Source organism: Notolepis coatsorum, assembly GCF_963971535.1.
Source record: "Notolepis coatsorum genome assembly, chromosome: 17".
NCBI lineage: Eukaryota > Metazoa > Chordata > Actinopteri > Aulopiformes > Paralepididae > Notolepis > Notolepis coatsorum.
This window is the reverse complement of record NC_140181.1, coordinates 95,499,767-95,527,365: the sequence shown is the minus strand read 5'-3', so window position 1 is coordinate 95,527,365 and position 27,599 is coordinate 95,499,767. Positions and strand designations below refer to the sequence as shown.

The following is a 27,599-nucleotide window of genomic DNA, read 5'->3' as shown; positions in this document are numbered from 1 at the left end:
TAAATATAAATGTATCTTTTAATAATTATTTGCAATTTCCATAGCAAAATAAGCTCCAACATTTTATTCTGAAGTTAATAATAAAAATGACTTAGGCCTATTTCCCCAGACACATAAGCATGATCCTAGACTTAAAAAATCACTTTCAGGTTGCTTTACAGGCTAAGATTATGCTTACAATTCAAGTCTGGTAAAAAAAGAAGAAAAAGAAAATAAACAACGACAATTCTTCCAATGAGAAATAGAAAATAAACGACTGAACGCATTTCAATAGCCGCGAGACAAGAGTTGAAAAGGCACAGCTAGGAATTGGGGAGAGACCAGTTATTATTTCATCTCAAAACTCGACAACTGGATCAGCACAGTCTCTTGAAATAATGAGTTAATGGTCCAGAGAATCACGGAGCACGGCGGCGGCAGACTTCAGGCTGCAGGTTTAAACACTAAGTGGCAGTGTGTGTGGGTGCGAAGGAGGTGCATGTTCATCCACGCACGTTCTTGTGTCTGCGTGCTTTCTGGCTCCTGTGTGTATGAGGGTAAAAACGTGCGATGGAGAGTGTGTTTAATTAAGGTATAGTCTAGACGTGGGTTCCTCGCTCCGCTCATTAGAACTCTTCAGGCTCCTCCCCTTCGCCGTCCGGAATCGCGAACCCTTCCTGTGAGGGACACAGAAACAGGAGACATTTCAGACCTTTTCAGGAGAATTCCATCGCTATGAGGAACCATAGACATATATATATGCTTTATATATTCGCCTGTTCGAATCCAGCTCACAGCTCCGGGGTTGTCACCAGCTTGGCTGGCCGTTCACACTAATACAATTGGCAGTATTAGAGGGTGGGAGAAGCTGGCGGGGTGGGTCCGGGTCGTTGTAAACAGCGACTCCTACAGTTCGGTCGGGGCGCCTGCTACGCGCGGATAGGACCCGAGTGGGATAGTGTGATCCTTCCACACGCTACGCCCTCTCAGGGAGGATCCGCGCTGCCAGGTGAAAAGAAGCGGTTGATTGGCTGGACGTGTGTCGGAGGAAGCACGTGATAGCCTCCACTCTCCCAGATGATCCGACTGTGGGGGGTAAGTGCGCAGCGACCAGGAAGGGGATTGGGAATTGGCATACGACTAACATTGGGATGGGAGAAAATCGGAGGAAAATGGAGGGGGAAAAGGACAAAAAAAAAAAAAAAAAAATCAAATGTAGTCATCATACTGCATACTTATAATGGACTTTCATGTGAAAATAATTTCAACATGGCCAAGCATCCTGAATCATAGCCACGTTAATAACGTTGGTAATAAACCAAACCATTTGTAAATCGGTTGAACATTTTGCAAGATATGGTTATTTCAATAGTACATGCACCATAGACATTCATGTTATGAGTGGGCGTGCTGCCTGTGACAAGATGGCCGCCGGTGAACTACGCTGGAGACTCCACCTTGCACCATCTAGTTATATATATCTATGTGAGGAACAGCGGATTTATTTCCTGTTATTTCCGCTATTGTATTAGCGAAACATTACCTTGGGGCCCATTTAGAAGATGCATGTCGTCAAATTAGAAGATGTGTATATAATTAGTGAGGCTTTCAAAGAAGATGGTGCCGAGTCGCAACCTCCCCTCCCGGGAGGCCAAAGAAATTGCAATAAAGAAAGCCATTTGCTGTAATTTCTTGCAACTTAAACATAATTTCAATAAAATAGCTAACAAAAGTTTAAATTGATTTAAGTACAGAGTATAAGGCATATGCTGGCCCCAAGCTTTCACTGCTAAAATTACATACATTTTTTAAAACACATGGTGGCGTTGGCGTGTCGTCATAGTGGCGCTGCTGCACCCCTATACCATTGTTTAGGGAAAGCCCTGATTAGACATTGTGTTCAGCGAGTAACAATGGGGGGCGTTACTTACATCTGTGGCATAAAGGATGTCCATAATCTTCTGCATCGTTGGGTCTCCTTCTCCCTCGCCTTCCTTCTCTTGGCAAATAAGCTCAATGTTCCTCAGCTTCCCAAAGTAAAAGTCTCTCTCTTTCTCCATATCGGCGACCGTTGATCTCAGAGTGCTGACCTGGTGGAACAAAAATAATAATAATAATTGTGAGATGAGAACGAGATTGACATCTTACTGGCTGAAGTGGTCTAACCTGGCCCATGCATCGGTTAGGGTCCTTTGATCTTTGTCGGGAAATACATTTCAAATTGGCATAAACAAACCATCTGTGTTCACTTTAAGCAATGTTTGACAGATGATGTTAACTAGCCAGTATGGACGAATGCCTTTGTTTGTACCAAGGATAGCTTGAATCTCACACCTAGAGAGAGAATGTCCCCAAACCACCACCCTTCTCCATCCACAAGAGCTGGATCCCCTTCTCCACCTGTGTTCTCCCAGGTGGCCAGTGGAAACACTCCTCTCAGCCAAGCTCACTTATCTACATGTACCTTGTTTGTGTATGCGTATCACTATTAAACCTATATTGATCATGAAGATCCGTCTACGACATAATTGATGAGTTTGGTTCCACCACACCAGCTAGCATAATGCTTTATGATAATAAATTAAATCAAATTTCTATAGCGCCTTTCAGGAAACCCAAGCAGGTCGCTTCACAATCAGGTACACAAACAGGTAGAGAATCTGTCACAGTGGTGTCAGGAGAACTGCCTCTCCCTGAACGTCAGCAAAACAAAAGAGATGATTGTGGACTTCATGAGGTCGGGGGTCAAGGACTACAGCCCCCTCAGCATCGACGGGGCACCGGTTGAGAGAGTGAACAGTTTCAAGTACCTCGGAGCCCACATATCCGAGGACTTGACATGGACCACACACATTGACAGTGTTGTGAAGAAGGCACGACAACGCCTCTACTTCCTCAGGCGCCTAAGGAAGTTCCAAGTCAGTCAGAAGATCCTTAGGAACTTCTACTCATGTACAATAGAGAGCATCCTGACTGGCAACATCACCTCCTGGTTTGGGAATAGCACTGCACAAGACCGTAGCAGACTACAAAGAGTGACACGTTCAGCCAAACGCACAATTGGAGGGGGGCTTCCCACCCTCCAGAACATTTACAACAAGCGGTGCAGGGGGAAGGCTAAGAGAATTATTAAGGACTCGAGCCACCCGAACAACTGCCTCTTTGAACTGCTGCGGTCAGGCAAGCGATACCGGAGTCTTAAGGCGAGCACAGAAAGACTCAGAAGAAGCTTCTATCCCCAGGCCATCAGGCTGCTAAACGAACAATAAACACTATGCAACAACCATCAAATGCACACAGCACACACACCCACACGTAGGGATGGGTATCGTTAGGATTTTATCGATACTACTACTCTTATCGATACTGCTTAACGGTTCGGTACTTTATCAATACTCTTATCGGTTCTTTTTGGTTATTTTTTTGCAAGAAAAAAAGACAATTAATTAAGAACAGAATCAACATTGCTTTATTATTTATAAATACAACTTTATAAATAAGTATTATAAATAAATATAATTTCTTCAGCAACAGCAGCAAGGTTCTTTTATATAACTTTATAAATAAATATAATAAATTAATATAATTTCTTCAGCAACAGCAGCAACAATGTTTTAAATGTGTCTGACTCTGAATTATAGACTTTTTATAATAAACAACAAAGGCAAAAGGCTAACAGAACTGTGACACTCGTTCACCCTATCCTCTGTCATCCTTCCTCTAGCTGCTAGGGAGAAAGGACTTTGGGTGGTGGAGGGAGGTAGAGGGAGGATGTGTGGTGGCCCTGGGCTCACTGGGCTGGGACATAGTGGCTGACGCCTCAGCTTGACGATCTATAAAAAGTTTAGATTGTAGTATTTGTAGCTAAACAATTGTTTTGTTTATTAGCCTATTTGTAATAATTCGTTATTAGCCTAGGCAACTCCGTATCTTGGGTTACGGCTGCAGTATGTATATTTCCCTCCCACCCACCCACCCCCTCCTAATGTACAGTCCCCTCCCCATCATATGTATATACTCTGTCAGGATCTAGGGGTAACAGTACTGTATATTTGAATACCGCCTATGTCACAAATGTATCAGTACTAAATACCTATATGTCCCTATGCCATAAATGTCATGTATGTTGTGTATGTCATAAATGTCTATATGAATTGAAAATGGGGGACCCTGATGGAAACAAGACAAACGTCTTTCTCAGGTCTGCATCCCCTTAACAATTGTATGTATTGAGCCGTACTGTATTGTACCCATTCTGCAATCTGTTAAATAAAGTTTTCATTCATTCATTCATTCATGGAACACTGCGCGCAAGGCAGTCGAATACGCGCATTTCTGCACACTAATATCATGTTTTGCCAACAGATGTTTTGATAAATTGATTTGCTCGTATTGCCACCCTTACTGGCAAATGTTTTGTTGCACTTGTGGCAACGTGCATTGTCGGCATTGACCCTTGTAAAGTATATCCATACTTTAGAACGCTTCGCTCTATCCGCCATGATCACGACTCAGTGCATGCAGAGCTGCTGTCTGTGTGCAGCGCGCTATAGCACGGGGCGTCGGGGAGCACTTTCATTAAGGAGTACCCGTATGTAGTACCCGTATGTCTATGTGTAGCACTAGCGAGCGACTCGCGAGGAGTGTGTGTAATAATTGACTCGCTGGCTGCGGCTCGCTTCTCGTGCAGAGACAGAGAGAGGATCGTTCGCAACTTTTAAATAATAATAATAATAATAATAATAATTTCTCTAGAGTATCGATAGCAGTACCGAGGACGTCAGAGCTTATAAATACTCCGGTATTTTCTAATATAGTACCGGTTCCCGTTTAAAACCGGGGTCCGGGGGGCATCCCTACCCACACGCACACACTCACTTAAACAAACAACACACTGCAGCACCCACTCTCCACACTTTAGATCACACAAACACACTTTATATTTATTGATAAAGGATTTGCACTACAACTCGTACACCTACTGTAAATTGTACCTAAATTGCACCTCATCCCGTTTCTGCCTTGCACTATATAGTATTGTATATTAGTACACTGCATAGTATTGTATATTATATGGTAACTCAGTTACGTCTATTCTGCATCGAACATTGTACATATGTCTATACTGAACACTGACCTAATTTTTTTTACTTCTAATTTACATGCTATACTATGTTATTTTATTTCATACTTATCTTGTCTTGCACAGTCTCTGGAGCGTAACAGTAAGAAGCATTTTATATAAAAGTATTCTGTACTTCTGTATGACAACTATTAAAGAAACTTGAACTTGAACTCAAGAGGGCTAGGGAAAGGGGGCAATAGAAAAAAAAGGGGGGGGGGGATGAGATCCATAGATGTCCCTAGATTCCAAGAACATGCAAATAGCCCTTGTAGAAGTGGAGCAATCTTCCATTTACCAAGATTCAGAAATTCTTATTAATAATTTTCCCTAAGATACGTTTTTAATAAATGCCATAATAAAAACACAAAGACCCTAGTCCGTTTTGGAATAGACCTACCGTAATTGCCGGACTATAAACCGCACCTTTTTACCCATGTTTTGAACCCAGCGGCTTATACAACGATGCGGGTAATCTATGGATTTTAACAGCGAACGGCCACCAGGGGCGCTCTCGCAGGTGTCTAGTGGACACCTGCGGCTTATAGTCAGGTGCGGCTTGTATATGTACACATTTCTTTTTCGTTCTATATCTAGCTGGTGCGGCTTATATTCAGGTGCGGCTTATAGTCCGGCAATTACGGTATTTCATAGTTGCTAACGTTGCTCGAGCCAATGTCTCTCACCCGCTCTCTCACTCACCTCTAGCCATTGTCCCTCAAGCGGTTGGAAAGTTGTGATAGCCAGACCACACAAACACGATTTCTCAACAGTTATTAATTCCCAGTGTCAATCTCCCCATGTCAGACAGTCCTAGTTAGCGGCACGGTGGTGTAGTGGTTAAACACTGTCGCCTCACAGCAAGAAGGTCCAGGGTTCGATTCCCGCTTGGGGACCAGGTTTCCATGTTGCCAGTTACCCAGATGGGGTATCTCCCAGGCCTTTCTGTGTGGAGTTTGCATGTTCTCCCCGTGCTCGCAAGGGTTCCCCCCCCATGCCATGCAGCTTAGCTAGCTATCAGTTCTGTGTCAAATGATTGATAGAGCCAACCTTTTGCTAAAGAAAATAATGTAAAATGTGAGTGCTACACCTCGAGTGCATAGTAGTATAGACAACATAGTATAGTAGGTAGAAGTATAGGGATAGCGCATAGTACAATCGTTTTTTTTTGTTTGTTCCACCCTGAGAAGAACCTTGGGGCGACACAATGACGGATTTGGCAATGTTTCAGATTTAAACCCCACAGCAGCTCGACTGGAGAGGAGCTGAGGACCAGTCCAGACCAGCAACAGTAAGTTTGCGCGATCGCCGCAATGCGCTAAATAAGGCTGCAGCTACATTGATCAGTCGAATAAACAGATAGAAAATTTACGGAAGGTATTACTGTCCCTTGGTTTCTTTTTAAATTAGAACATAATGTCAACTCTCGTCTGTCCCGACAAATGGATACTAGTCATTGAAAATGTAAAAAATTTACTCAGATGGACAGACAGTGGATCGGTGTAGCCGGCCGCATAACATTAAAGACCAATTTCGTTGTCGAAATTCACCGTGGCGACCGTCCTTGGGACCAGTGTTAATTTTGGCAGCTATTTTCATTTTAGTTTTAGTCTTAGTCATGTGTCAAGTGCTCCTTTTTCGTTTATCATATTTAGTCATCTTCATTTATTTTTCATTTAGTCAGTTTTAGTCAACTAAATGTCTGAGCATTTTAGTCTTAGTCAGTTTTTGTCTCAATTTTGTCTTTTTTGTTTTAGTCTAGATTTTGTCGACGAAAACTGATGACATGTCTATTTTTAGTTAATGTACAAAAAATATATATATATTATATAAATTATAAAACTTTTTTTTTCTTTTCTTTTTTTTTACAGCTACTGTTTTATATATACTGTTTTTTAGTAATAACTAGAAAGTAATGGTATTTATTCAACAACAGGTGATTGTATAGATTAGTATTAGTATCATTAAAAGTTCTAATTATGCTCAACTATGCTTCACCCACGGAAAGGTTGTTGGCACATTGGTTCCACACGGACATTATATGTTGTTGCACTTGCTTCCAGAAGGCTCCGTTTAGGTCAGCTAGTAGCTGAGGCTCTGTTGTGATTTTTAATGCACAATAAATATTCAACATTCTCTTTTGAGACTCCACCTCAGACTCTTATCATTTGGCACTAAAAGCTAAACATTGTCACCGGTATGGCTGTCCGCAACATGTCATTAATTGTGTGCGAGAGGTCGATCAGTTAGCCACATTAGCGTGAGCTAGGTTAGCCGCGAGCTAGATGGAAATACAAACAATGTAACGTTACTGGTGAAAAAGTGATTTACCTTGGAATACTCCTTTGCCAACTTGCTGTACTTTGCTTGCAGGTCTGCAGCTGGATTATGAATAGTCCCAATTTTAGCCAAGGTAACGTTAAGCTAAAACTAGCTTTTCAAATAGCTCCAGCTAATGCTAATAACAGAGCTCCCCGTCACACTGCTCTGACTCGGGACGATGGCATTAAGAAAAGTTATAATTATTTTGTCTCGTCTTGTTTTAGTCAACAATATCAACATACATGAAGAGAAATTTCGTCCTGGTTTTTATAAATTACATTTTTGTGTCCTCAGTTGTGGTCAACGTATTTAATAAACTATTTAGTCTCGTTAGCGTTACATGGTCTTCAATAACGTGACGTCACATCTCGTTGTCATGAAAAAAACCTTCGTTGACGAACATCTTTCGTCACCATTTTAGTTGACAAAATTAACACTGCTTGGGACGCTTCCCTTCAGTCTCCGTCAATGACCGTACCTCCTCAGCAAGCTGCGTCTTCTCCTCGTCCCCTGCCCCCAACCCAGGCCTCCGTGTGGCGCTTCCTGCTGACCTAGGCATGGGTTTGGTCGCTGACGGCGCAGCGGCCCTCATGGGTGCTGGATATATTGCAAAAGGATAAAAAGCATGAGAAGGCATGGGACGATATATTGTATCAGTTCAATAATTTTCATAATCATTTATTTTAGTTTACACCATTTCTTGTTAATAAGGTACCCAGTGATGCTGCCACCATCCACCATGCTACCATTACCTGATGATATTGCAACCGCAAGACAAGTGTGTGATGGCTAGGGATGCACCGATCGGATATTGATATCGGACCCGATATGACTAAAATAGCTAGATTGGGTATCGGAGACAATAAAACAAATTCTTTAAATGTATACAACAAAATGTAAATACTTTTTTTGTTATTTAATTTTAATAATAAATTACAATTCAGTACATTTATATCTATGTGTTAATTTGTTACATTTTGTTTCACTAAGTTAGGAAAGTAATGTTTTAAGTCAAGCCTGATGTTGCCTTGCACAAAATAATGATCCCAGTCTCTTCCACACAGTGAGGCATACAGTTTATTAATTGAACAATGGGTATCGGATCGGTACTCTGTATCGGCCGATACCCAAAGCACAGGTATCGGGACTGAAAAAGTCGGATCGGTGCATCCCTAGTGATGGCTATTTGATTACATGTGTATCCAACAACAACACCCAATGCTTCCTCTCGTGTCTAGTCCTTGTAGAGATACATGACTGAGGGCAACCAATACATTTTATCACCAAGTGACTCATGTCTCATCAGAAAGGTGCGTGTGACCAGGACTACATGACGAGACTCGTCGTTGACAATCAATAAACCCACTTTACCGACTCTAGCAGATAGTTTGGCAGCAGGTTGAGCGAGAATTCCTGAGGCAGAAACAAGTATTTAGAATTAATGGTGAAGTAGGCTACAGGTGTACCGATACCGGTGCTGGATATCAGGCCAATACCAGGTTAACTAGGGCATCATTTTAGACAATAGAGGTATGTTAGATCACTCTAAAAAGGGAGAAAAGAAATGATTTAATTTAAATTATTTGTGTCCAGTGACCACAAAATGAACAGTCAAAGTCTATACTGCTCTACAGAAGTTGGAATTGAAACTCTATCGGCCGATATTTAAAGTTCACGACTCAGAATCGATATCGACATGTGCCGGTTTCAACAAGTTAAACTGAACAAATCCGTTCAGCGGTTCTCGAGTTACATGCCGATATGTGAGGCATGCGCCAAAGTACATGGCAGAGCTTTTTTAAATTATTATTATTAACACCCCCGACTACTGGGGCTCTAGCTCTGTCAATCATTTGGCGATCTCGAAGATTATTGGACAGGGTTGTAGCCAATGTGTGGCTTTCCAATGATACCCCACATGGGGATCTGAGAATCAGGGATCTAGGTGAAAAGTCACAAGCCAAAAAAACTCAGAATCAATTGAAGTCAATGGGGAAATGGTTTACTGGAGAGATTTTTTTCTCTCCACAGTTTACCAAAATCGCTCCTAATAACTAATTTCTGAACAGAAATTTGGACATGTACTACATAAGACTTCAGGCTATGGACCCAGTGTGTTTTCCAGCTCATAATTTTTTTTTTGGGAAATACTATATTTGGATATTGCAACTCTTACAGAAAAAAACGTGAGTAACAAGTTTTTCTACAACTCAAGTTCAGACCTATGTTACTCTAAAAGTATAAAGATAGGGGGAGCTCCCGTAGCTCACCGCATATCTCGGCGCTATTTCTGCGTCGGGGAAAACCGTGCTCGTCACGGATCTGGGGTACACGAGTTCGATTCCCGGACCCGCCGTATTTTCTCAGAGTGTCTTCCCCTGCGCTACATCCCATTTCAACCTGTTTCTGTCGGTCATGCTTGACCAGAAAAGCGATAAACGCTAAAAAAAAAAGCTAAAAAAAAAAAAGTATAAAGATACGCTTTTCAAAAAAGTATCCAGTCCTCAAGTTCAAGTTTTAAAATTGCCACTTTTCTGGGTGCCAGTTAAGAGGTTAATACCACTTGGAGCCAAATCTAATAAAAAAAAATTGTGCGCCACTTTAAATTCTAGAGCGGTCGTCTGGTAGTCGGAAGGTTCCCGGTTCGATTGCCGCTCCTCCTGGGCAACATGTCGATGTGTCCTTGAGCAAGACACACTTAACCCCTAATTGCTCCCGATGAGCAGGTTGGCACCTTGCATGGTTGCCTCCGCCATTGGTGTGTGAATGTGTGAGTGAAGGGTAAAATGTGAGGAACAAAATTGTAAAGCGCTTTGGATAAAAGCACTATATAAATGCATCATTTACCATTTACGCACCAAGCTCCCGGTAGTCCCGAATAAAAACAACGACTTGAATACAAAAACGTTTCATACATTTCATATTATTAGCTCATTATATTTAACTGATTCCTTTGTCATTTAACTCATTGGGCGCCACACACTTTACCCATCTGTACTGCCTGGCACCAGCGCTATTGACAATTTTAGCGATGTTTGCAGACCCATTGTGTGTTCTGTATTATAGCTATGGAGACAATAGTATGGCTCATTTGGCTCATTTGACAGGCATTGTTCATAGTCCATTACTGACTAACCAGTTAATTTCTACATACTGTAGTTTGTGCTAGGGCTGGGCGATATGGCCAAAAACGTTATCGCGATAAAATTATAAAATAATTTTCATATAACTCGATATCGATAATTATCGTCGATATAATTAACTTCTTATGCCCGGCGCCGATGGACGGGCTATTAATAGACTTGTTTTGCTGCTGCGAATGTCTCGAGTTGATGTCGTCATCAGTCCGCGCACGTTAGCACTTAGCCAGAGCAAGCGGTGTATCCCATAACAATGTACTAAATATGACCCTAAAATACTCCGCTCAGCCCCAATACATTGCAACGACGTCCACCGCATACCCCACACTACTCTAACCGTGGCCTCAGAATTCACGCCACACACCCACTCTGCACGTAAACTATAAAATAGCGGCGTGCAAGCTAATTATCCTAGCCAGCCTTTTTTCAATGTACTAAATATCACCCTAATACTCTGTTCCGCCCCAATACATTGCAACGACATCCACCGCATACCCCACACTACTCTAACCGTGGCCTCAGAATTCACGCCACACACCCACTTGGCACGTAAACTATAAGCAGCGTGCAAGCTAATTATCCTAGCCAGCCTTGTTTACTACTGGAGTCCTACCCCTCTACCCAGAGGTGCAGCGCGGGTCTCCTTCGCTGTCGGCCATCTCCTTCACTGATTGGTTGTTAGTGCGTGTGCTCATATCCAAGCTTGGAAAATCGATATATCGAAACTTTGCGACCACGTTTCATGTTTATTTCGAGGAAATAATTTATCGTGATAGTTATCGTTTTATCGCCCAGCCCTAGTTTGTGCGCTATTACACGCTAAACAAATACCGTACTTTTCGGACTATAAGCCGCGGCTTTCCCCCCCATTTTTCGACCCTGCGGCTTATATAACGGTGCGGCTAATCTATGGATTTTTACAGCTAACTGGGCGCGCTCCCTCAGCTCTGTGACCGTCAGATCAGACTCCTAAATCTGCTGCAGCAATGCACGCCCTGCCCCTCCTCCTCCCCCTCACGTCAACAAACCATTACAGCAAGTCTAGTGTATGAGCAGCTCAGGGCTCCTCTTTCAACATGCTGCCTACCTACTGTACCCGGCGCTGCTAACTGGCTAACGTTATGAGAGCTAACGTTGGTACCTACTGTACCCGGAGCTGCTAACTGGCTAACGTTATGAGAGCTAACGTTGGTACCTATTGTACCCGGAGCTGCTAACTGGCTAACGTTATGAGAGCTAACGTTGGTACCTACTGTACCCGGAGCTGCTAACTGGCTAACGTTATGAGAGCTAACGTTGCTACCTACTGTACCCGGAGCTGCTAACTGGCTAACGTTGCTACCTACTGTACCCGGAGCTGCAAACTGGGAGCTGCTAACTGGCTAACGTTATGAGAGCTAACGTTGGTACCTATTGTACCCGGAGCTGCTAACTGGCTAACGTTATGAGAGCTAACGTTGCTACCTACTGTACCCGGAGCTGCAAACTGGGAGCTGCTAACTGGCTAACGTTATGAGAGCTAACGTTGGTACCTACTGTACCCGGAGCTGCTAACTGGGAACTGGCTAACGTTATGAGAGCTAACGTTGGTACCTACTGTACCCGGAGCTGCTAACTGGCTAACGTTATGAGAGCTAACGTTGGTACCTACTGTACCCGGAGCTGCAAACTGGGAGCTGCTAACTGACTAACATTATGAGAGCTAACGTTGCTACCTACTGTACACAGAGCTGCAAACTGGGAGCTGCTAACTGGCTAACGTTATGAGAGCTAACGTTGGTACCTACTGTACCCGGAGCTGCTAACTGAGAACTGCTAACTGGCTAACGTTATGAGAGCTAACGTTGGTACCTACTGTACCCGGAGCTGCTAACTGGCTAACGTTGGTACCTACTGTACCCGGAGCTGCTAACTGGCTAACGTTGGTACCTACTGTACCCGGAGCTGCAAACTGGCTATCGTTCCCGTTTAAACAAAAATGTTAATAAATGGGAGCTTCCTCAAACAGCCATCTCTTTCCCGACAATCCCCTCTGTGCACGAACCCTTACATATGGTAATTAAACATTAAAACACCTGCAGCTTATAGTCCAGTGCGGCTTATATATGTACACAGCATTCAATTTAGCTGCTGCGGCTTATATTCAGGTGCGGCTTATAGTGCGAAAAGTACTGTAGGCTTCAGGCAATGAAATCTCAGAGCGATCGCTCTGTCTGAGGAGGAGCCCTTGCAAAAAAAGAAGAAAAAGAAAAGGTGTCTCCACACCAAGCTATTCCAGTTCAAAAGGTATGCCACCTGGTGAGATTCGATCGTCATTGCAATTCCAACGTAGGCAGATGAGCCAGGGAGACCTAGAGAGCTCCGGCTGAGGCCTTGTCCAGACTAAAACGATTTTTTTCCCGTTTTGTTTTCATTTAAAAAAAATAAAGGTTTCCGTAAAAACGAAAACATCTAGATAATAAGTGCGTGCCACAAATGTACAAAATAAATGTCTTTCCTGTTTTAGACGTCGCTCTTTTATTTTGAAAACCCCAGACCGGAAGTGTTGTTGTGCCGTCCGGTTTTGTGATTTTGAGCTGACCTAGTTTTCCAGACACACACCGCGGCTAGGGATGGGTACCGAATTCGGTACTTGTAAAAAGGTACCTACCGAAACACGTCGGTACTACCGAGTATCGATTCACGTGAGATCCACCGGTGCCAACTTTCGGTACCATGCGCAAAAAAAAAAAGATATCCGATGACGTCACGTTTTGTTGACCGCAAAAACGAAACCGCACGTTAAGGCACAATACATGTTTTCAAACTCTCTTTGGGTGTTTGCAATTCATTGGGACTGGGGAGTATATGTCTCTGATATCTATCTTGGTAGTGGGCAGGTTGTTAGAAAGATTCCAGCTTCATTTATTTACTACAGATGACAAACGTGTTGTTTCTGTTTTTCTTTTTTACATACTTGCGCCACACGGAACAACTGATCACTACAGCCCAGCATCATATTACTGTAGCCAGTCTCTTGAAACACCACTATCTCCAAACGTTCTTTTGCTATGTGCTCGCGCTGCCACGTGGGTTTTATTTTTAGCGGTCGGCTTACTCCTTCCATAGTTTCACATATTTGTAACCCATTTGACGTTCTTAAGCTGACGTTAGCTAAGCTAACCGTCGGACATAACGTTAGCTCCTAGGGCTACAGTGCAAGCCGGCACAACTCAGTCAGGACAGAAGAGTAGAGGATGTGACGTCGGTAAACAACAAGCCACACACACCGCAGAGCGAGTCTTCTCCAAGCGGGGGTGGAGCAAAAATAACTGCTAGAATACTCAATCAGCAGCAGCGTAGTTCATTGCTGCTAGATTGTTTGTTTGTTTAATCAGTTGTAAAATACTTTACATTAGTAAGATGTAAATAATAAAGTAATATAATACATTATTTATTTATTAAATATTAAGTTTGGATTTTTTTTTTTTTACAACTGAGGTAGGTAGATAAAATGTTTAGAGACTAAAGTACCAAAAAAAGGTACCGTTGGGTACCGGTATCGATTCACAGGTACCGGTACCGGTTCAAATGTGAAAGGTACCCATCCCTAACCGCGGCGCAAAGTACGTTCGGGAGTGGAGAGAGAGATAGACCGCGGCTCAAACTACCTGTGTTGTATTAAAGTAATTGATTGATGTTTAACTTGTACCTGTGTCCAGTCCTTTCGACTAGCAAACATTGTCTGTATTTAACGTTACCTCAGGATAGTGAGGATACCACCGTTTATTGTATTTAGTTGGTTAGCTATTTAGCTAATGTTGATAGCATAGCATAGCTTGCTGGCTACAGCTCAACACCATGCCATGGGGACACTATTTACTAAATTATGGAGGCTTTTTAATAGTCAAGGTAAGAGAGGATTTGTCATGATAATAATAATAATAGATTGGATTTGTAATGCACTTTTTGTTCGCTGGGATCCCAAAGTGGTACTACATGGTTAAAACAGTTAAAAAAATTGAAATAAAATAGTTATTAGTAAAACAACAGACAATTTAAAAATAAAAGCGCAATAAAATTAAAATAAAAAGCAGTCAAAGGCCTTTTTGAACAGATAGGTTTTCAGGCCTGCTTTAAAAGAGTCCAGGCTCTGTGGTGCCCTCAGCTGGATGGAGAGGCTGTTCCACAGGCGTGGTGCAGCCGTGCAGAAGGCTCGGTCACCCATGGTGCAGAGCCGGGTATTGGGGACCTGAAGGAGCAGGCTACCTGCGGATCTGAGGGTGCGGGTGAAGGATTGTGGAGCGATGAGTTCCTGAAGGTAGAGGGGTGCGTGTCCGTTTATGCAGTTATGGGTGATCGTCAGGATTTTGTAGTTGATCCGGGATGAGACGGGGAGCCAGTGTAGTGAGTGGAGGATGGGGGTTATGTGATCGTGTTTACGGACTCTCATGAGGATCCTGGCAGCGCTGTTCTGGATGTATTGCAGCTTTTGGATGCTCTTGCCAGGAATCCCGATGAAGAGTCCGTTACAGTAGTCCAGTCTTGAGGAGATAAAGGCATGGACAAGCTTCTCTGCATCTGACAGGGTTAGAATGGGACGGAGTTTTGATATGTTTTTAGGTGATAGAATGAGGTCTTGCAGAGGTGTTTTATATGGGTGTTGAAGGTCAGGTGGGGGTCAAATCGAACCCCCAGATTTGTGACTGAGGGGGAGAGGGGGATTACCTGGCCGTCAAAGGTGAGATGTGATATGGATGAAGACTGAACCTGGTGAGGGGTGCCAATTAGGAGGCCTCTGTTTTTTTTCTGTTTAGTTGGAGGAAGTTGCTGTAGTGTTCATCCATGCCTTTATCTCCCCAAGACAGGTGGTGAGGCATGACAGAGCTGCAGAGGGGTTTGGGGCCGTTTTTATGTAGAGTTGTGTGTCATCGGCATAACAGTGGAAGGACATTCCATGTCTGCCGATGACACGACCGAGGGGGAGCATGTAGGTGATGAATAGAATGGGACCAAGAACCGACCCCTGCGGAACACCACAGGTGACCTCGAGCAGCCTGGACTTGTGTCCTCCCAGTGAGACATATTCAGTCCTGCCTAAGAGGTAGGACTGGAACCACTGTAGTGCATGGTCCGACAGTCCAACAGTGTTGTGGAGGCGCTCCAGGAGGATGGTGTGGTCCACAGTGTCAAACGCCGCTGTCAGATCGAGGAGGATGAGGAGTGATGGTGATCCTGCGTCAGCGGTCATTAGGAGGTCACTCGTCACCCTGAGCAGAGCTGTTTCCGTGCTGTGGGATGAGCGAAAGCCTGACTGGAACTTCTCAAACAGGGTGTTATTTTTAAGGTGGTCCTGGAGCTGGGAGGCAACTACCTTTTCCAAAACCTTGCATAGGAAGGAACGGTTCGAAATAGGCCTGTAGTTGGCAAGAACCTCCGGGTCCAGGGTGGGCTTCTTTAGGAGGGGGCTGATGATGGCAACTTTGAGGGTGGATGGGATATGGCCAGTTTGAAGGGAGAGGTTAACAGCCTGGGTGATGATTGGGCTGATGCTGGGGATGTTTGACTTGAGCAGGGCAGTTGGAATGGGATCCAGGGTGCAGGTGGATGGTTTCATTCCTCTGAGGGTTTTTTCAATGTGGCTCTGCTGAACCTCAGTGAAACATGGGAGAGATGGCAAGCTCTCAGGTGGTGGGTTAGAGGCAGGGGGAAACAGAGAGGAAGAGCTGGGCATCAGAGAGCGGATGTTGTTTACTTTAGATCTGAAGAAGTCCATAAAGTTATTGCATCGCTCTTCTGTAGCTTCAGTGGAGGAGGATGGTTGTGGCTTCAGTAGGTGATTTATGGTGGAAAAAAGCTGCTTAGAGTTGCCAGTGTTTTTATTGATGAGGTTGAAGTAGAAGTTTGACCGTGCATCTTTCAGGGACTTGCAGTACGCCTTTTGATGGTCACGGAAAGCCAGTTTGTGGACAGTGAGTCCAGAGTGTCTGAGTCGACATTCCAGGGCACGACCAGCTTTTTTCATTTCTCAGCTCCTGTGTGAACCAGGGGGCGGAGCGTTTAAAATTGACCTCACGTGTCTTGACAGGGGCATGAAGGTCAAAGACACTGCTCAGGGATGGGTTGTAGTGCTCTACTAGTTCATCCATTGTTGCAGAGGCTGGGCAGGTGATGCGTTGGAGGTCAATGGATTTCCAATTTCGGAAGGACATTTGACATTTTTGTCTAGTAGAGGGCAGCATCGATGACAGGGTCATTGAGACCACCTTATGGTCGGACACACCGAGGTCATATACCTCTAGGCTATTTAAGGGGGCTGATGTAATGACCAGATCTAGGGTGTGGGCCCTGTTGTGCGTGGGAACCTCAACATGCTGCTGCAGGCCAAGATACTCAAGCAGACTCAGAAACTCTGTTGCAAGGTGACAGGAGGGGTTGTCATTGTCAACATGGATATTTAAATCACCAATGATGACAATATTGGCTGACATAACGGAGAGTGATGCGAGTAGATAGTGTATTTCAGGGAGGAATGAGGGATTTGATTTTGGGGGCCGGTATATGAGAAGCACTGTCATGGGGTAAGGAGGTTTGCATTTGAAGGCCAGACACTCCATGGAGGTAAAATCAGGCAGCGGTAGGGAAGAGAGCTTCAGCTCAGCCCGATGAATGATGGCTATGCCACCACCAGCACGGCCAGAGCTGCAAGCTTTCTCCATGTAATTATAGCCAGGGGGGCAGGCCTCATTTAGAACAAAGTAGTCCACTGGTTTGTACCAAGTTTCAACTAGACACATAAAATCAAGTCCTTTGTCCAGAATATGCTGGTGAATGAGGAGGGATTTGTTTGTGAGGGATTGTGTGTTGAAGAGTTCCATAGTGGCAGGAGATAGAGCTGATGGTGGAGGTCTCAGCACACTCCGCAGTACACTGTGATCCACTCCACGTTTCCCATCTGTCCTAGTGCTGTGTTTTCTCAGGGGGGAGGGGTAACTACAAATCCCAGGTGCGCCAGTGCCCTGATGACGTCGCACAGGTGCGACGCGCTCGGCTGGGGACCAGATGGAGGGGATCGTAGCAGAACCATACCGAGAGAACACATACTTGTTGTGGGTGCTTCGGTGGATATACCAGGGTCGGCGTAGAATTCCAAGCTGTCCTATGGCTGTGATGCACGCTGGAGTGGTGGAGTTGTTGAAAGCCAGCAGCTGGGAGGTGGAATATTTCATCATGCCGGTCGTCGATGGAGTTAGCCAGGCGCTAGCTGTTGTTAGCCATGCACAGCGCTGGAGAACTAGCCAGATGCTCAACAGCATTGCAGCTCGCTGGGGACGGTAGCAGTCCTAGGCAACACAGTCCGGCTGCTAGCCCACCGACAACGGGAGAGACCAGCAGTCAGCCGGTGGAGCAGGTAGGTGGTGACAGCCGTCGGATCAATACAAAAATAGATAAAAACAGTGCAAATAGTCCAGGGGTTCGGACTTGTTAACACACTTTGGGTGCCGGAAAACGCTTTCCAGCGTCATTCCCGGCCATGCTCAAGTTGCCGAAGGACGCTTTACAGCGTCTTTAATATCAATATTTCAAAAATCTGTGATCGGATTCATATTTCCCCTCCGCTGGCCTGAGATCCACCAGGAGGACCCACTGAGCTCTCTGGCGGTTCAGGAGCGCCATCTGGTGGCCGATCGGCGCAATCGCCAAACAGGAAGTGCTGTGGAGGTTGTGCTGGTCGGCCATATTACTTCCGGGCACTCGGTTTGGCTCCCGGCACTCTGGCTCGTCACAATATATAGCGATCCATTGCCAATAACTCGATAAACAACATGATTTGGACGTATATACCATTATACAACCTGGAAATGGACCGGGTAAATCGACATCCCATAATGGTAAAATTTCTACTCTACGCTGATCGCCCAACGGCGCGAGGAGATTGGGGTGAGTTTTAGCGTGTAAAATTACCGTCTTCGATACTAACTGCTATGATCAACATTTGACCCACATTAGATGATTGGTATAACACTGCCCACGGAATTATAAACGCCCCCTAGCCCATCCGGTCAACATCAGATGACGTGTAGTAACTTCTAGAAGTACGTCTAGTTGGAATTTTTTTTATCGCGCCGATTGCCATAAAACTGTATTGCATCATCAATATAATGCATTTGGGGCTATATATCACGTTCTGGAGAAAGCTGCAGAAAGAGATGAAAACATACTTATACATTAGACCATACTTTAGTATGAATATGTGAATGAAAAAGTTTAACGTTGCTACACAATGAACAATACATATAGGACTTTGAATGGGCCCTAATAATGGCAATGTAGCAATAGAATTTAAAAAGTTATAGCCATGCAAAGAAGGGGTACTTCTCCATAGACAAATAGAGCTGGCAATCTATGGTATATCATGAATTTAACCCATGGCACCCAAAGTGTTAAACAGAAGAAAAATTGTTTAAAAGTTAGCCACGCTACTTTGGCTTTTAAGATTCGTTTTAAAATAGTAAAACACTGGTTCAACGATGGGAGAAGCGGCGAACAAACAAACGCCAGCGTCCTCTCCTCGTCAGATAAACTGAAGGGGTATGCTATGGAACAGTATGTGCTTGGCTACTACTTGGGTTTTCAGAAAAAGGCCAGCTATGTGAAGCTAGTATCGTGTATTGCATCACACACAGTTGCATCATCCCGATCAAGCTCAATAGCTTCTGTAACATGAACGCAACCACTCTGATGCCATTGTTGTTTAACACTTTGATCGCCGGGGTTAAATTCATAATTTACCATCCCTCGCCAGCCCTATTTAACATGGAGAAGTTCCCCTTCTTTGCAGGGCTATAACTTTTTAAATTGTATTGCTAAATTGACATTACTATGGCCCATTCAACGTCCTATATCTATTGTTCAGGGTGTAGCAACGTTAAACTTTTTCATTCACATATTCATACTAAAATACGGTCTAAAGCAGGGGTGTCAAACTCATTTTCACAGAAGGCCACATCAGCATTATGGTTGCCCTCAAAGGGCCAAAGACCGTATAAATGTTAATGTAATGTAAAATAAATGTAGCTACTCATTTACATATTGTTAAACATGTTGTTTCTGTATTTATTACTTATTCAAGTTATACATATTGCATATGCATTTGCATAGATGTAAAAATATATGTTAGCTTATGTTATTTTAACAAATAAATTTAGTTTATCAGAACCCCATATTACTCCATCAATCAATGATCAAACCATTCAAGTAAATAACAAAGAAGAATATCATCAAATACAAGCTATGACATTAAGTTTGTTCAAAACCTTTTTGTCACAGTCAAGAGGGGCAGAACTAACACCTGTGAGCTGCAAAGAACACATGGGACAGATGTAGCAGATGTTACAAAAACAAATGGCTGCACACAACCTTGCAGAGGCCATACATCCAACTAATGGAAGATAGTTTAATTAACTTTAATTAACAGATTGCAGAATGGGTACAGTACAGTACAGCTCAATACACAATTGTTAAGGGGATGCAGACCAGATAAAGACTTTAGACTTGTTTATAGTGATGCACCGATGTGAAAATTGTGGCCGATACCGATAACCGATATTAATATTGCTGTTCTGGCCGATACCGATATTTACCGATGTCGATATCTCTGTATAGAAAACACTTTTTTATGATAATCAAATAAAGAGCTATTTTCCAAAACGCATAATTTTTTTTACTTTTGTAACTTATTTTCAGAAATGACTGATATTTTGAAACTATTCAAGGCCAAAACATGTAAAAAGAAAAAAAAGATAAAAAAAAAAAAAAAAAAATTTTTTTTTTTTTTTTAATATCGGCCCTATCTTGATATCGGACCGATACCGATGTGTAAAAAAACGGCCATATCGGCCGATATTATATCGGCGGCCGATATATCGTGCATCACTACTTGTTTACATCAGGGTCCCCCATTTTCAATTCGTAATGAAATTGCTATTATGTGTCTGCATGAACACACAACTGTAACTGTACTCAAAAATAACAAAATAAGGGTTGTCTCAGTTCACAACTATATTGGTCAAGTTTTGGGTGGGACTTGTTTGCGTCCCTACAGCTTCTTATTCAATTGAGCGAGATGCTCGGTTATGTCACACAGCCAGCTTGCATCTGACAGTTCAGACAATATTTCTTCAACCCTTTGTTACCTATTCCGCCTGGATCTTTTTTGTATTTTGGGCTGTAAAATTGTCAAAGAATGTCTGAGGAGTAAGTGCTTTTGGCTTTTTTCCTTTGTTACTTCATCAATACCTCAGATGTTCAACACATGTATGTGTAAGAATGTGTAATAACTAAGGCTGTCAAAGCTTTATTAACGCATTAACCCACAATTATTTTAACACCGCTATTTTTTAACCCAAGATTAATGTAAAAAAAAAAGAAAAAAAACAAAAAAAAAAAGATTTAACCAGAGCTCTTGGGGGGCCACATCAAATGACGTGGCGGGCCGCATTTGGCCCGCGGGCCGTGAGTTTGACACCTATGGTCTAAAGTATAAGTATGTTTTTATCGTTTTCTGCAGCTTTCTCCAGAACTTGATTTATAGCCCTAAATGCATTATATTGATGATCAAATACAGTTTGGTAGGAATCTGTGCGAGATAAAAAATTTCAACTGGACGTGCTTCTAGGAGTTACTACGTATGATCTGATGTTGACCGGATGGGGGGGGGGGGTCGTTTATAATTCCGTGGGCAACGTTATATCATTCATCTAGTGTGGGTGATATGATCATTAGAGCAGTTAGTATCGAAGACATTAAAAAAATAACGCTGAAACTCACCGTAGCTTCCTCATAGCGTTGGGCGATGAGCGTGGAACAGAAATGTTTCTATTATGGGATGTCGAAATATCCAATCCATTTCCAGGTTGTATAATAGTATATACGTCCAAATCATGTTGTTTATCGAGTTATTGGTAACCGATCGACATCCATTGTGTCAAGATGGAGTCCTGCTAATGATAGCGAGTGCCCGGACGAAATATGGGTGAGCACCACTTCATCCGCATCACTTCCTGTTTGGGCGAGCGGCCGATCGGCCACCAGATGGCGCTCTTGAACCGTTGGAGAATTGAGAGGGGCTCACCAGTACATATAATGTCTCCGGGGGAGAAATATGATTTCGATCACAGATTTTTGAAATATTGATATCAAAGACGCTGTCCAGCGTCTTCGGCAGAATAAGCATGGCGGGGAAAGACGCTGAACAGCGTCTTCGGCGATTAAAGTGTTAATAATAACTCCCGGTGTTTAATAAACACTTCTAGTCAGGACATATAAGACATATGTATCATGTTTCTTTTTTTGTTGGCTGGGTTTTGCATGCTGATTAAGGGCGATGTCAATCTGTTGTCAACGGTGGTAGTACAGGCGCAGTACATTTAGCTGTAAAAGCCCGATCAAGCTCAATTTAACACGAACGCAACTACTCTGTACATGCCATTGTTGTTGTGATGTTTTCACACGCGGGGTAAGGGAGGTGGGCTATCGCGGCATCGGTTCAGGAGAAGACGCGTTTCGCTTGTAAAGATGGTGATGCAAGGTGGGCGTCTTCAGAATTGGCACTCAACGGTTGGCGAGATAACCTGACTATACTCAGGTATGGCGCCCAATGAGTTAAGGCCTGTAAAAATAGAGAATTATGAATTTAAGACTTTTTAACACCCCGCAGATACCCTGTGGAAGAGGTGTCATAGTGTGTATCCCTATAGGCTATGACTAAAATGACTGGATGAAAAGACTGATTCCTTACCGGCAGAGACCTTCCTGGGCTTGTTGGCAGTGACGGTCCCCAAGACTGGTGCTGGGGTGATGCTCTCCTGTCCTTGGCGGGCTGCCACGGGGTCGTACTCCTTCCCGTCGTAGTTTGCTTCAAAGAACTTCTTAAACCACTGCACAAACTCAAAGTTGTCCTGGAACTTTCCTTTAATCAACTTGTCTACGGGGATGATCTGCGAGAGAGATTTAGATGTGTTAAGAATAGTTTTGCTCACACGCATCGAGACTTACAAAAAAAATTTAAAGGATGAGAGGAGAAAATAGTAACTCGATACTCACTTTGTCAACTCCAGCCTTCTTGAAACTGGTCTGTAACATTTTAAAATTCTGGATGTATTCGTGCTCTAGCTTGGCTTGGAATTTTACTTTTTTCAAAGGCAGGCATCCGGGGAACAACATGTCCATGAAATGGCAATAGGCAGAACCTGCGAAAAGACATTTATCCATCAGGCGCCTCAATAACTTATATCATTATACGATAACTGAAATAATGACTAATGAAAATCAGGGCATACGATAATGCATAATGAATAAGTAAGATAAAATATTCCTTTATTGATCCCGCTGGGGAAATTCAGGCATCATAGCAGCATGGGGGAGGGGAGGTACAGGCAGGGTAATAGTAGAAAGACATAAATAGGCAATAAAATTGTATCTGAATATAAAATAAAAAATACAGGGTTCCCACACATTGCAAAATGCAATTCAAGGACTTTCAATTAGTTTTCAAAGCACTATTTTTCATTTTAAAAGGGCATTTAAAGGATCCAATTCACTTTTAAATTAGTTTATTTTTATTGGAAAAAAAATCTGATCCAATATTTATGGCTTAAAACTAATTTCCGACAATTACTTGATAAAAAAAAGCCATTTCTCGATTCAGAACAATTTGATCATGGATGAACAAAACTTTTAATGTGAATGGTTGATTTGAATTCCAAAAAAATTGCTGTTTAAGCACTTCAAGGACCTTGTGCGAACCCTGATAATAACAGTAAGCAATATAATAAAGTATGTCTCCAGATACACATTGAATACTACAAACATTCCGCCTGGTCCCTCCCAAGGAAACTAAACGAAGGAAGGGTCATATGTTAGTGTAGCACATTGGTGCCAAACTTGAAAGCTCTCAGCACACTTAGCGTAGTGGTGAATGACTGGGCAGACCAGCGTAGTGGTGAATGACTGGGCAGATCAGCGTAGTGGTGAATGACTGGGCAGACCAGTCCATCTCTCAGTTCAACAGGTTATTCATCTGGGTGATGGAGGCACCAGTATTTTGCCGTGCTCTTATTTAGATGTTTCATGTGTTTTCAAGGTACCATCTTTTTTATTTTTAATGTTAAAACCGGCACAGACTACAAATGTATGCCATATCATGCCAGTTGGGGTACCTTGTGTATACCGTTTACCCTTACTCATAGTAGATATTCAGATTCAAATGATTTGTTGCCTATATTTATTGTAACATGCAATATAACCGATAGGGCATACAGTCTTACAGACCCTCATCTGCAACTTTGTTTACATCGTTTATTTCTCTCTCTTTTTATATTCAAAGTTAATTATATTGTTTACACCGTTTATTTGTTCCTCATATTTGTATGTTCAGATCAAATTGTACTGCCTATATTTATGTCTTTCTACCACTACCCTGCCCATACCTGTACCTACCCTCCCATGCTGCTCTGACACCCGAATTTCCCCAAGGGGATCAATAAAGGAATATCTTACCTTAATTTATTTACATGCAAGTAACATTAATGTTACGCTAAATGTATAATGGACTGGAACTTGTGATGCACAGAAGTGATTGAGGTTAGTAACGGACTAACGTTAGTAGCTAAACTGTCATAATACTAACTACTGTTAGCCAACATTATGTAATGCAATGCTTTAGCTACAGTTTGATATGGTGATCCGGCGGTAGGTAGATTAGCCACAGCAGGGCACCAGACTAATGGGATTAAAGCCCAGGTGTTGATTTCACCACGGCAGATTGCTTCATTCATAATCACGATGCAATATTTTCTGATCAAGTTCTCTAAAAGTTTGATAGCCATGAAATGTCTGCCTTTGTTGTTTTATAGCTACGGCCTACGGGTTAGCTTATAGCCTTCCAATGCCTTTGTAAATGTTACATTTGAATATTGTCACCTTCTTAAAATAATGGCAAGTCACATTATAAAGTTTGAGGGGGGAAAAATGTATTGAGCCAAATATAGAATATATATTATTTATAAATCATTTCACAACTGGGTAGGAACAGCATGATCTTTTCAATTAAGGATGTAGGCAATTTTACCAAAGGTGGCCAGTATCATGAAGAAATCAAATGACTTAGGCAAAAACATAATTCTCCTTAAAAGATTATGTAAGCCATTAATCTAAGAAGGTGGCGATATGTGATATTCCCATAACATTAGCTATTATTAACAATCATCGTTAGGCATCCTCCTAAAATTGCTGCAGTTATGACAGAAAGTCCAGATCAAAATAAAAAGAGAACATTTTGTTCAATATTTATTGATCCTAAACTCAATATTTTCAAGGGACATTCAACTGGCAAGTGGCAACCCTTTTAATTTGACGTGGTGAGCATTTCAATTTGACTAGCCATGAGCCCTGTAAGGAGGCCTATATAGATACTATTTGAAGACCAACAGCAAATAAACAAATCCAGTCAGTCAGTATTCTTGTAGGTGTGTTATTTAATTTGGTAAAGGCATTTCTTCATCAAAGGTCATACGACGTAGATATGTTGGGAGTGTGCTTCTCCGTGCATCAACCAGGCTGCAATAGAACTGCCACCAAAGTCTGGCATTATGCTGCCTTCAAACGGGTCGTGTTTACCATGTTCAAGAGAAGAGTCTCTATCAACATCTCAAGTGGACATGTTCTGAAAGCTCTGAAGTTCAGAAGTTGTAATGTGGCGATGACGTTTTAAGAATGCCAGTGCGCATGGATGTTAATTTAGCTGTGGAATTATTGTAAATATTGTCTTAGTAAATTAATAATATATCTGAGGAAAATGTTGACAGTCTTGTCCTTTTCCTCGGTCAGTATGACTTTGCATTTACTAAATCGTTAGCTCGTGGCTTTAAGCTACACTGGCCAGTTGCCTAGCAACCGTGTCCTCATCGCTTGCAAGCCAAGCATATCTGCACAACAGCTCCCACATCGAGAGCACGAATTCACAAGTCCCATTTGAAGGCAGCACGAGCAGAGCATTAGGAGGGCGCTTGTGGGGCGGTTAGGTGGCCGAACGGAGATTGCGTTCGTCACCAACCCCGGAGCTGCTCACAGCTCCGGGGTTGTCACCAGCTTGGCTGGCCGTCCACACTAATACAATTGGCTGTATTAGAGGGTGGGAGAAGCTGGCGGGGTGGGTCCGGGTCGTTGTAAACAGCGACTCCTACAGTTCGGTCGGGGCGCCTGCTAAGCGCGGATAGGACTTGAGTGGGATAGTGTGATCCTCCCACACGCTACGCCCTCTCAATGAGAATCCGCGCTGCCAGGTGAAAAGAAGCGGTGATTGGCTGGACGTGTGTCGGAGGAAGCACGTGGTAGCCTCCACTCTCCCAGATGATCTGACTGTGGGGGGTAAGTGCGCAGCGACCAGGAAGGGACTGGGAATTGGCATACGACTAACATTGGGATGGGAGAAAATCGGAGGAAAATGGAGGGGGAAAAAGATCAATAACAAAAAAAAGGAGGGCGCTTGTGTTGTGACCCTTCCTTCATTTTATAGCTTCCTTGGTCACTCCCCATGCTGTAATGTAGGCTGTTCCACTGGCCTCAGACCACGATATACATGTCACGTACAAAATGATCGATGTCATTTGTAAACATACCAGAGCACAATTGCTCAATCTTCGTGTAGCTGATCTGTAAAGATTCATTGATCCACGCGAGCATATCGTGGCGACTTAAATTATCGCTGGTCACAGATGTCGAGTAGACGTTCACAGCCATCCTGGACTTCCTGTGGTCAAGTTTAAGAGAAGTTGCACAACATTAGGCTTCGTTTTTTTTTAAGTGTTAGAAAAATAGACATGTATTTTATCAGGACATTTAGCTATAATCAACCTGCTAACGAAACGTTACAGTGGCCCCATCAAGAGACGAGCTCCATTGATTGATTGATTGGAAATGTTATTAACAGATTGTAGAATTGGGTGCAGTACAGTACAGCTCAATACATACAATTGTTAAGGGGATGCAGACCAGAGAAAGACTTTCGTCTTGTTTACATCAGGGTCCCCCATTTTCAATTCACCATGTCTGTGATCAACTCGCCCTGCTGCGCCGCTGGCCCCCTGGGCTAATCCCTGGAGCTGGAATGTAGCTCAGTTCACTTTACAATGCCAACATTGGGTTCGTTTTGCTCAACCATATCTACATCTAGAAGGACTTCCGAGTGTCCTTGTCGGATAAGGATCACCTAAACGAAAGAGATCACACTGTCTCGTTGTTTAATTAATGTGACCGTCCCCCATTCCACCCAAGCACACACACCGACCGAGCCCCGAGTATGACTAACAAAGTTAGCTAACCGCTAACGTTACGGTTAGCTTCCATGCTAGCCATTCTAACGTTAATGTTAGCTAGCTACCGTTAGCCACCTGAATCACTTCCTAGTCACTTCTTCTGTTCGGAGTTTTATTATTATACTACATGTTCTCCAATTTACACATCTTACCCACTTTGTAGACGATTGGGCTCTCAATAAAAAAACGTCCTTGGAGCTCAGTAGCTACTGTTCCAGCGAGGCAGGAGAAACGGTTATTGAAGTTGTTCTGCTCTTAGCTACCAACTATCGCCGTTCGCCGGGGCTAATGTGTGGGGCTTCATTCAAATGACATGCCTGCTGGTGCACCGATGCCTGACTAAAAGACGTGCGCTCGATTTATATACAAACACACACTACGGGACATATATTCGTCGCACATACGGCACTTACGTTCGGAAAAGGGAAAAGAAAACGTCCGCTCAGCAGATCATGTGATACAAATCGAACCCTCCCACATACGCAGCGACTACACTGAATATGTTGTCGCCACCCAGTGGTTGGACACAGAAATGCAGTCGTACTCTGAAATGATACTACAGGTCGGTTTATTTCTCATCTTCAACATGATCATCACACAACTGAACTGCACATTCACCGAACAAGGCGAGAGCCTATAACTAGTAGTAGCACGGCACCCATGTATCTAGTGCCAAACCAG

The 27,599-nt window shown here is 43.1% G+C and overlaps 1 protein-coding gene across 2 annotated transcripts; it reads right to left on the bottom strand.

Moving 5' to 3' along the window:
- On the bottom strand, window positions 1–27,330 carry LOC311244532 (microtubule-associated protein RP/EB family member 1-like). 2 transcript variants are annotated; one of them, XM_084334089.1, is made up of 7 exons: window positions 27,071–27,330; window positions 26,223–26,353; window positions 22,648–22,793; window positions 22,343–22,541; window positions 7,902–8,020; window positions 1,911–2,069; window positions 1–656 (listed from the first exon to the last, which is right to left on the bottom strand). In XM_084334089.1, exons 2-7 carry the CDS (start codon window positions 26,341–26,343, stop codon window positions 606–608), a joined length of 795 nt encoding a protein of 264 aa, XP_084190215.1. In that variant the 5' UTR covers window positions 26,344–26,353; window positions 27,071–27,330; the 3' UTR covers window positions 1–605. The 2 variants fall into 2 exon arrangements, with proteins under 2 accessions (XP_084190215.1, XP_084190216.1); XM_084334090.1 differs by having other exon boundaries at window positions 27,075–27,330.
- Between the last annotated feature and the right edge of the window lie 269 nt (window positions 27,331–27,599).

Coding starts and splice junctions, on each gene's coding strand:
- LOC311244532 (XM_084334089.1), bottom strand. CDS start 26,343: ATGGCTGTGAACGTCTACTCGACATCTGTGACCAGCGATAATTTAAGT. Junction 22,794..26,222: donor GATTGAGCAATTGTGCTCTG/GTATGTTTACAA, acceptor GTCTTTTCGCAG/GTTCTGCCTATTGCCATTTC. Junction 22,542..22,647: donor AGAAGGCTGGAGTTGACAAA/GTGAGTATCGAG, acceptor TCTCTCTCGCAG/ATCATCCCCGTAGACAAGTT.